An 11,600-nucleotide genomic window follows, 5' to 3' on the forward strand; every position below is an offset into this window, starting at 1 on the left:
CGACTTGTTTTGTAGTCCTTCGGAAATGACGTTCTAAAGCATGCGTGAAAGCGACAGGATTGAACTTTGACCCATCAGCTGGAGGAGGCGTGCGATCCTGCACGAATCGACTGTTTTTACCTAAGCTGAGTTTTACCGTTTTTGACGATGATCGCAGACGTTTTGTTAGGTGTGGTGGCGTTCTTACACCTCCTAGCCTGCCCCTATACCAAAGTGGAAGAGAGCTTCAACGTGCAGGCCACGCACGACATCCTTTTTCATCGGCAAAACCTGGAAAAGGTGAGAAAAATTTTATGTGCATCTGTCAAAATAATCCCGGGGGGCGAGGCGACGACTGCAAAAGCATCTTGAGTGATACACTCAGATACCCCGATGAGAGAGTGTTAAAAGAGAGAGAGAGTCCAAAGTTAACTGAAGTTTGATGTAACAAACTCTTGCAAGCTTGAATTTTAGAATTAAGAAGCTGAGGATTGCATTTGTCCCAAATGTCTGAAACTTCTGTTACATACTGAATATGTTTCAAAAATCTCCTCAGTACGACCACCATGAGTTTCCTGGAGTGGTTCCGCGGTCCTTCATCGGTCCACTGTTCATCTCCGGACTGGCAGCACCGTTCGTGGCCCTGTCACAGATGGTATGGGAGAACAAATTCATCGCTCAGTACATCGGTATGTCTGGGACAAAATTATAAAGTATTCAGAATCTGTATTTCTTGTCATTAGGAACATATGAGTCTTTCAGTAGCATAAAGTTGTATCAAGATATATTTCTATGTGTGTTTTTCGTTGTTGTCCGCAGTGCGCGGATGCCTGGGCCTGTGTGTGCTGTACGGTTTCTCCACCTTCCGTCGAGCGGTCAGTAAGAAGTTTGGCTCAGACGTGGGGATGTTTCTGGTCCTGCTGACGGCCACACAGTTCCACTTCCTGTTCTACATCACCAGACCTCTGCCTAATGTGTTCGCCCTGGCTGTGGGTATGTGGGGAGGATTTTCTGATTGCAATTAAATATATATGAAGGCCATTGGTATTGGATAGGGTTTTATTGGGATTGGACTATAGATACTGGATATGGAATACAGTATTGGTACTGGACAGGGCCATTGATACTGGATAGGGCTACAACAGAGAGAAAAAAAAGCATATACCGGTATTCATATAACCAGGTCCTTTTGGTTATTGCAGGAATAATTGGTAACAATTCCAAAGAGAATAGCAATACAAAGTACATAAAATTATGTCATATGATGTTCATAATAGGAACATCATGTTTGTTGCTGGTATTAAAGTTGGTAGTTTGAACAGGGTAAGTTATGCATTTAACGTTATACAGTTGAAACTTATCATCCTGCTGATTTTTCTGTATTTTCCCAGTTCTTCTCGCTCTGAGTTCCTGGCTGACAGGGAAGCACGGGTCATTTATCTGGCAGTCGGGCTTCGCGATTATTGTGTTCCGGTCTGAACTTTGCCTGTTCCTGGGTCTGATCCTACTGATGGAGCTGGGCACCAGGAGACTGGGCGTGTTAGAACTCCTGAGACATGTCATACCTGCTGGGGTCCTGTGGCTGGGTATGTACCAAGTCTTGTAGTGCTCCCTGATATTGATCATTTATCACCAAGTGCCAAGAGAGAAAGCATGAGCCTGTGTATGATGTCCAAAGAATTTTTCCAAGCATATTGGCTCACAAATTATTGGTCACACCTATTCTTCAGTCTCCACTAATAAGTGTGTTGGGCACTTGAACAGTACAGGGTTTTGATGCCTGAGGCAAACCATACTTCATAGGCCGTACACTTCTCCCAGCTTTCTTAGCCACATACAAGGTTTCTTCTACAGACTGTATAGCAGGATTTATGTCAAGCATGATCATACTGACTTCTTGTTGTTCAATGTATTTGTACTTCCAGCTGTGACCGTGTCCATAGACTCTGTGTTCTGGCAGAAACTGCTGTGGCCGGAGGGAGCAGTGTTGCACTATAACACCATCCTCAACAAGAGCTCTAACTGGGGTGTATCCTTCACTTTAACTACATGTAGACTCAGATCTCAAAAATGAGATTAAGATTTGTTCTAAATTTTGTCGAGTCGGAAGCAAAATGGTGGGAAGGTCCTGAATGTGTGACAGAGGCATTATACAATGTTTCCTTGTTGTTCCCCTTGACTACCCCCTCGTGCAGACTGAACCATTTCTGTGGTACTTGTACTCTGCTATCCCCCGTGCCCTGGCGGCCAGCACACTGCTGGTGCCGGCAGGGATGTGGCTGGACTCCAGGGTAGCCAAGACTGTCACCCCGGCTTTGGGCTTTGTTCTGCTGTACTCCATCCTGCCACACAAGGAGCTCAGGTTCATCATCTATGTCTTCCCTGTGCTGAATCTGGCAGCTGCAAGGTTCTGTGCAACAGTGTAAGTATGTGACTTGTATTACAATCAGTCAATAGGTATCTACCTTACAGGAAATAGCAGCTTTGCAGGCTGGTAGAGATAGCTGCTACTTTGAATGCTTACCTGAAGTCAAGCATGCCTCACAAGCTTTTCTGCAGTTATGAATGATTCTGTAAGGTGCCCCCATTACACAGTATATGTTATAAGATTGTACCAGTACTGACTGTCAAGGAGGAGGTTGTATGATGATTACAGTTGAGTAGTTCTCCTACAGGGTTACATACAGTAGGAGATAAGAACCACCTCTCTGGGATAGAAAACCAACTACATGTGCCCACTTTCAGGCACATGAAGAAAGGCGATTCAAATTTCACTGTCCTCCTTTGCGTAGGTACCACAACTGGCGCAAGTCTAAGCGATGGGTTATGGCTACCTTGATTGTTATTGGTCACCTGCTGGCGAACTGTGCAGCGACAGCTGTCTTCACATACGTGTCACACCACAACTACCCTGGAGGGTACGCACTACACATGTTACATCGGACCGTACCAAGTCACACAGGTGAGGGAGGTACTTAGCCTAGCTGGTTTTCCTTGGCTCCTGTACTCGCCTCTTTGATACAAAAAGTGACATCTTAGTTGTTTTTTTTTTGTGCAGCTCCCATAAATGCCTCTTTTCAACTGATTTGTGAGAGGTCAGTATAGGAGCTGCGAAAAATCAGCTTGGGTGACACCCAGACTAGGAACTGGAAGAAAAATCTGAAAATGTTTTAATTACATTTTCCTTTTACATACTCAGTTTCTTATTAAAACCATATACGAAGAAACTACAATAAACAGCGCATTGATTAATATTGTAACCCAGGTTTTGAGAATCAGTCCAATAAGCAACAAGTTGCAATATTCTTCTCACAGCTATAATTTTCTCAGTACACCATTAGTGTGAAAGATTAACAGCAATCATCCTCAAAATCTGTAGAAATACAGTCTTAGCAATGTGACCATTAGTCAATATATTTCGTCATAACCAGGCTGAATGCAATCTTTCATACTCCCCAAACACACTGTGACTCCATGCTGAGTATGTAATGATATCAGATTCCACAATGTGTCACATAACATTAGAGCTTCATTAATTACAGAAGGAGATTATAATGGTTATTATAATCATAGTATTACAGATGATAATCAGTTTGTTATCAAAACAATTCTGGACCACAAAAACACAAATTTGTGGTGTCATGATTTCCAACCTGGAAACTGTGAAAATATAACCACCATGAATAGTTCAAGATTTACAGTAGTTGTATAATGTCAGGCTGTCACCATATATGTTTTCTGATGTGTGATAATTTAGGCATTTATACCTAGCAGGTAGATGCCTAGAAGTCTGATAGATGTTCTTCACATTGCCTATTGATGTACTACCACTTGCAAATATGCACAGAACCCTCAGCTTGTCAAGTCACCAATTATACCTGTTACAGGCACTAAAGATGCTAATGTATCTGGCAAGTAGCACAGCTTGATACCAAGCCAACATGCATTACAAAGTGTAACAGGGGACATAGGCCACTAACACACATAAACTGGTGCATGTATATGTTGTCCCATACAGATATTCTACAATATATTGCCCTGACAATCTGAACAGATATATGACTACAAGATTCAATTTGTAAGCAGTTCTTGCTCGTACAAAATGTCACAAAAATGTCTCATAAACAAACTAAGGTTTGACAGAAAGATACCTGGGCTTTAACAAAGCTATTGTTGCATTGATAAAATTTATGATGTGATGCTTAGAATGTTGCAATCATCCCTTTTGTATATGACATAGTGTTTCATGTCCTGCAAATATATTAGATGTTATGCCTTTGAAATTGGAAAAGTGCTACCTGTGTATTTAAATTTGACAATGTCCGTCGTTGCTGAATTTTCGACCTTGTGTCATTTGTGTGCCAGTTTCTATATCCACAAAAGCACATTACTTTGGCCCAGACTGTGGTCTCATGTTTTAAACACGTTATGGGGATGGGGACAGATGGCAACAAGTACCACTTGACTCACAGAAGATGCATTAACACAACCATGATCTCATCCTGAAATCCATCTGTGATCTCTTCACTCCTCTTTCCTTTCAAACTCTCAGATGGAAGTACATGTTCATGACTTGATCTAACATTAGTATATACATATACGTAAATTGAACAACTTGAAGATCTCATACCTCCATGAAATATTTTTGTGAATTTATTGCCGATTTTGGTGTATGCATTTTCCCACTGGCTCCCACAAGGCAACAGACATTCATAATGATATTGCAAAAAATTGAAGATGAAAAATGTGGTACCTTTGACCAAGGAGGTGTCCCACAAGCAGACACACCACAAACCAACCTTTCAATACTTGTAGCAATATTTAAATAACACCTCACAACAACTCATATGTTTCTGTATAATGTCTTTGCTAGTAAATGTGTCATTATCTCTTTTTTACTTTGAATTGATGTTTGAATTGTTTTTTTTTTTTTTGGTCAGATGTCCATGTCCACATTGATGTAGCCTCTGCCCAGACCGGAGTGTCCAGGTTTGGTCAACTCAACTCAAACTGGAGGTACAGAATTTTCATCTTGAAAATGCATACATGTATTGTTGCAGGCACATGTACTTGTACCAGTGATGATCTGGAGGTTTGAATATTGTATCATTCAAACCCTGTAGCTACCAGCATTTGCATTTTCCATCCACATTCATATAATACATTTGTAATAAGCTTTTGCTGCATTAAATCTGTTTTACAGTAAAGTTACACGAGAAAAAACATTTAAATCATAATCATTAATATCTTTTGCTGTATTACAGTATTCTATTACATTTAATCATCATTACAGTTTGTGTATTATTCTCAATATGTAGTATACAGTACAGTATTATCATTATTATTATTGCACAGTATTATTCAATGTTACAGTATTCTATTGCTGTATTGCAGTATTCTATTGCTATGACAGTATATTCTATTGCTGTATATAGATAATAATTTGCTCTGTGCATTGCATTTTGTGACCTGTTACTCCACTTGATATCATGAAGCAGGTTTACAGATTCAATTATCATGACAAAACCCTTATTATGAGGGTAAAGTAAGTCCACACAATGGCTGGAATAATTGCCTGGTGTGTTCCCATTGTAGGTACGACAAAACAGAAGACCTCACGCCGGGAGGCCCAGAACTGATGGCTTACACACACCTGCTACTGGAGGCAACTGACCAATCACAGCTCTATGCTGGGTCACATGACACCCTCGCCAGTATTGAGGCTTTCCATGGAATTCAGAAGCAGTTTCACAGTTTCCCTCCGATCAGCGTCAAGACGGAGCCCCGGGTTTTAGTTCTTGCAAAGAAAAAGGGGAAAAGTCGTGGGGCTGCATAATTCTGACAATGCTTTTATATAGTCTCAAATGTCCAATATAACTAATGCCATATCATTCCAAATTTTGTTGCAAGCAAGAGAGTAATACATCCACTGAATAAGCATGAATATAGTGCTGCCAAAGGCAGAAAGACAGGATTTCTACCAGTCCCAAATGACAAGGAGGGATTGGGAAATGCGCGTACAGTACACTCGGGGGAACCCAGCAAAATAAGCCTCATAAAAGATTCAGTGGCCGTCAGTAATCACCCATCTTGGCGGTGTACTTTGTGGCCGTGGCTGCATTTTTTCCCTCTGCGATTGCGAGACAACTGGGTCAGAATGTACTCTCCAAGCAGAGGTTTAGTCTTGGGCTTATTTTTGTATTATGTGTTTTTTTGGGGGGAGGGCTTTCTTTTTTGTACCAGTCTGGTTTCTTTTTTTGTTGGCCAAATGGCTTGCCCGCCTCAGGATAAGTACTGGCAGAGTTTTGGCTGGCGATGAAAAAAAAGAAAGAAAGAAAGCCTGATAAAATTGTCGGAAAACATGAAAAATAAGTCCAAGTATAAACTCCTCTCTGCTTGGAGAGCAGGTCAGAATGTGCAATCTAGACACATCACCCTGTCTGTGGGTTATAGGGAACTATGAAGAACGATCACCAGCAATAACAATAAATACGTCTCCGTTCTATCTATCAATATCATGGGCAGACATGATGAAGAACCAAAAACTGGGTTAGGTGCGGAATTCATCTTCATTTTGTAGATATAGTCTCCACCAGAAGAACACTGTGGGTTCAGAAACAGTAAAATTTAGCCAAATAGGGGAATAATTGGCCAGGGGAGTTTGGCCACCACTCCCCTGGCCTGTCAGACCCAATTTTTTTGCCAAATTCTGCTGTCCCAACCTCCTAAGGAAGGCCTGGTGGAAGCTACCTATATACCCCCTCCTCCATTTGTTATTTATCCTACAGGAGCATTACAGTGGAGAAATATAGCTGCCAGCGTATGAAGGGCAAATGTTATTGGGAACGTCGGTCCCGACTGCGGGAATCTGTGCCGGCGAGAGTGCTCTGAATGCTGATATAGAAATTATTGATTATCAGGGTGTACAGAGACACCCTGTCTGTGGTAGTACCGGGCTTCACTTATGTGCGACACAAATCTTTAGCCAGCCTGTGTTTTACACAGCCTGGTACGATCTATAAAACATGTTTAGGTGTAAATGTACATGTGTCTCATTTTGGGGGTGTCGGCCACCTACATTTTAAGTTTTTTTGCTGCACCACTGCATTTATTTACCACATTTGTACCATTAAAATGCATGAAAATGTGGAATTATCAGTAGCTAAAAATATAATGTTATATTTACAGTTCCGTGAGATGGGCTGACACATCTGCCATTGAAAGATCTCCAAATTGTGCCTCATCCAGTATTGTTGTAACCAGGCATAGTGGCCCAAATATTTAATCTCCAAGTAGATGTTAGGTTGGAAGATCATAGTCTTTCATCCCAGCATCTTCCAATGATTTCTAACACATATACATGTGATACGTCTTATCATAGCAGGGAGACTGCTTTACACTAGCACACTTTACGAATAATGCTTAACATTGGCAGGTAAGCTACGATTAACAGTGAATTAAACTAGCTGGCTGTCTCAAGGAAAAAGGCATTCAGACCCTCATACAAGAAGATGCTTTCCTGGATCTGTAGGAATGCCATATTGTAGCTAATAGAGATATTCAGCCCAGTTCAGACAGATTTTCATCTAGTGTCACCGAAGGCATGCTGTAGATCAACCTTTGCCTTTTGCCCAATCAGATTGGAATGTGAGATACAACATAATGTGCTCTTATGCGACAGCAAATAGCAATGCGTCTGAAACTGAAAGAATTTGAATTGAAACAAGTCAGTATCTGTTCAAACGTGTATTTGTATGTATTGTAACAAATCCTGTCAAAGTTAACTATTCTGTTCAGGTACATTTTGTAATTGTATGTCCAGTTTTAAACTTGCACTGTATCATCTTTTTATTCTCTTTAAACTACTAGTACAATGTATATAGAAATCTAAAAGGAAAACAATAGAAGAAATTTAAAAATTGGAGCCAATCTCTCATTTGTTTCACTGCTAATTTTGATTGACAGCTATAAGAACTCCCTTGGTTTTTGCTACATGTCTGTGCATGGATGTAGCTGTTAATTTCCCATGTAAATCAGCCTTTTGTCTGTGTAGATGATACAAACCATATCTCCTCATTGCAACCATTCAAACATGACAGATTGGACAGTTTTCAGGGAAAACACTTGAAATGCATCATAAAAACCATTTATGCCTCTCATTTTGCCTTTGGGAGATGGAATCAAAACCCTAGTGTTCTAGACATCACGGCGGCGCTGGGTGATTTAAATCTAGCACTGTGCAGGAGGATTATTATCATTATGTACTGTCTGCCTCTGTAGACAACACTCACACACACAAAGGAAATAAACCTAATGCGTTCTATGATGACTGAACAAGTAACTGATAAGGTTTCCTTCCTTTCACATGCAGTGATAGCTATGCTATTACAGTATAATTTGTTGGCACTGAAACTCTCTTATTATTCTGCCTTGCGAATGCACTTTTGAACCTTGACTTGGAATCCTTCTTTGAAGACTCAAATAAAAGCCAAGCTTGACAATATTATATGATATAAAAGGATAGAATGACACATATAGAGTGTATAAGACATGAATGGTCATGAAGTAATAACACAGCTCTTCAGTTCTATGTGTCAGCTTGCAAGATGTAAAAAGTCCTAACTCATTGACATACCTGTAGCTGATACTGGAACAGAAATCATTATGGAAAAAATGAGCTTGAGGTAGAAAAGACCAGTTATATGTTTAATATTCAAGTCCAGTCAGTAACTTAGTCATGGATATGGAAAATAATTGCACAGACGCAAATGGAACCTTGCATATACTATCAGCAAGAGATATGGTATGACTGAGTGTAGTGGGAAGTGTGTGGCCATTTCCACTGTATTTCCATCTTGTGGAAGATCTATTATTGCATTTACCATGTACTATAGGAACTGATTTCCATGTCTTTGATGACTGTACTTCCAAGGAATACCAATGGCTGAACATTCTTTTACTCCTGACAGTAATAAGGATGTGTTGGATAAAAAAAAAGGTACACATGTACATGAGTTACTTCATAGTGATTCTGATACTTAGAAAGATATTGAATCTGTCATATGAATTGTTAATAGCCTCATGAAGGCAGAGTGGATGTACACCAGAGTGGGTACAGCATTCACTGCTGCCTGAATTCTAGGCTAATGACCTGAAGTACATATGAAACATGTATTGAGTATCTGAATCCCTGAATTATTGATCCACAGAACTGTACAATGTTATGATTCCAGTTCTTTACTTCACCAAGAAAAACAAATATTTTGCCAGACAGCAAATTTATTATGAACACCGTCTTTTTGTTCCCTGGATTGTAAAATATTTGCAAACAGTCCGTCTTCATCCATAACGAAGAAGAAAGCTACCCTATCTGCAATATTTCCCAACAAGGACAGTCACAAAATCAATGTCTCGCAGGATTATACCACTAGAAAATCAATCTCGGCATTTCTTTGCTTCACTCTGCAATTCTTCAGAACGAAGGAATAGATTGTTATTGTGATTTCGATCTTGTGTTAGTCAAAGTTAATCCTGACAATATTGATACATGAATACATCTTTGGTTGAGCGGAAATCATATACTGTACTTAGTGGTGTGGAGGAAAGGAATTTGCTTGGTCAGCAAAACACCTAGTATGTGGCCCCTTCATATGTCTAGTGCACGCTCTGTATGTGATGGCAGCAGCCTTTCTGAAATGACTACGGTTTTGTCTTGTGTAGCTCTATTTTCTGGAAGACATGGCAAATACGAGCCACGTGATATCAGATTATGCATGTTAAAATCAAAACATCATCTTCAATCAATGGCAAAACATCATTCTCTTTAATGTAGGAATTGTTACATAACAAGTTTGATGATAAATGACTAGCCTATATAGTACATTTTGAATAAGGTTTATTAAAAATAAAATTTGCAATTGCGTTAAGTTATTGGCACCCAGTTGAAAGGTCCAATATATGTATTATTTTCAGTCTCTACCAGACTCAAATGGGTTGCTGCAAGGACAGGAGTAGAAATTCGCCAAATATACTGACTGAATAATGCCAATAATGTGCCAGAGGAGTTACTCAGCTGGAGAATTACAATGTGCAACCTCTGTGACCAATTTCTACTATTTTTCTCGCAAACCATTGCAGTCTGGTGGAGACTAGTGATTGGGCATCATATTGGTGCCCAGCGTAGGAGCAAAAGTCTTCACCAACAGTGCTTACATGCAGAATTTACAACTTATTAAACATCAAAGGCATGAACAGGTCTCCTCTGGGGGTGCCAGGGTCCTCTGACTGCCAAGAAACAGTTCACCTTTATTCCATTACCTAGCAGGATGGTCGATGGAAGTATGCAGGGCCCAGCATAGCGGTAACGGATAACTTCGGATTGTCTGTTAAGACTCAGCCAGGGGATTGAGCGCCCTTGACCATGACAAGGAGCTGGATAGTTTTTGTTTGGTACAGACCATAAGCTACGCTACTCTCCATGCAGAGGTTTGGGCTTCACATGGAGAATTAATGTAGATTAAACCTCCTGGGGCTTTGGATTGATGTGCTGTAGGCATTTTTATCAGGCTTTCCTTTTTTCAGGTATCTTTTTTTTTTACCAGCCAAGCTTCAGGTGGCGTACCCGATACTGCCCTGCTAATGATACTGTCTTGCAGCCACCAAAAGATAGGTTCAGCCTTTTTTAAGTGGCCAAAGCAAACATCTATGGAGATGACATTATCATTGTGCGATTTTTTTTCTAAATCTTTAACTGTTACAAATATTAACGTTTTGTCAAAATTTCGTTAGCAGAGTAACTCTTGAGTGCTGTATTTTCGAGATACTGGTTTCTTACATAGTCTCCAAATCTCCCGGCTGTTGCGGTAAATAAACTCTTTGAAAACAATAACGTAAAAGCACAGCTCTAGCGACATATCATTACAAGTAACATTAATTCGTCACTAACAGAAGTAAATCGGTTTATCCTCTGCTCTTTGTTTTCTGGCGTCCAAAGGTTGTGTTTGACAAACTGAGTGGACCCGCGGTTGAGTGCACCTGTTTCTGAGTCAAGTCACACCTACTCGCTGTCGCTCACTCTATGGGGCCGACAGGGTGAGAAATTACGGTTTCATATCTTGTAAAAATCTTCCAGCCCACAGAAACATATACCCAAGAATTTTACAAATTCCTTCTATGTAATATACGGTGTAGTTCACATGAATATTCAATGTTTTAGATCAACCTCGAGATTGTAAGTGAACCCAGTGTTGTGTTCCATAACAATGTGTCGAACACACCACAGGCAATCAATCACGTCGACTCTAGCAGACTACAAAAGTGCACTTCCGTCGTCTGCAGCTGACGTCACATCGTGTGAATGGATGTAAACAATAATAACAAAAGTCGTATGGCAATGGCAATGGCCGTTTTATTACGACTTTTGAGGGAAAATATGTAGGAAATGCCTTTGATATTTTGAGGAGAGCTTTCTAGACTTGATGGCATCGAACGGTCTTAGATTTTCAATCTTCTTGCTCAGACAATTGCGATGCGGAGCGGGGAGCGACCCCATTCCGGACCTTCGCCATTGACACTGGCAGTAATAGATGCAGCGACCTGTATTCAAGGCTGCTTGAATCACT

At 40.4% G+C, this 11,600-nt stretch overlaps 1 protein-coding gene across 1 annotated transcript; it reads left to right on the forward strand.

Annotated features, from left to right (window-relative positions):
- The first annotated feature begins 16 nt into the window (after positions 1–16).
- On the forward strand, positions 17–6,210 carry LOC109472143 (dol-P-Man:Man(7)GlcNAc(2)-PP-Dol alpha-1,6-mannosyltransferase-like). The gene is made up of 9 exons (XM_019771720.1): positions 17–279; positions 536–668; positions 799–972; positions 1,371–1,565; positions 1,905–2,008; positions 2,175–2,401; positions 2,772–2,941; positions 4,920–4,995; positions 5,575–6,210. The coding sequence occupies exons 1-9, from the start codon at positions 148–150 to the stop codon at positions 5,813–5,815; spliced, it is 1,452 nt and encodes a 483-aa protein (XP_019627279.1). The 5' UTR covers positions 17–147; the 3' UTR covers positions 5,816–6,210.
- The last annotated feature ends 5,390 nt before the right edge of the window (positions 6,211–11,600 follow it).

This window comes from Branchiostoma belcheri, unplaced genomic scaffold (assembly GCF_001625305.1).
Source record: "Branchiostoma belcheri isolate BF01 breed outbred unplaced genomic scaffold, Haploidv18h27 scaffold10, whole genome shotgun sequence".
NCBI lineage: Eukaryota > Metazoa > Chordata > Leptocardii > Amphioxiformes > Branchiostomatidae > Branchiostoma > Branchiostoma belcheri.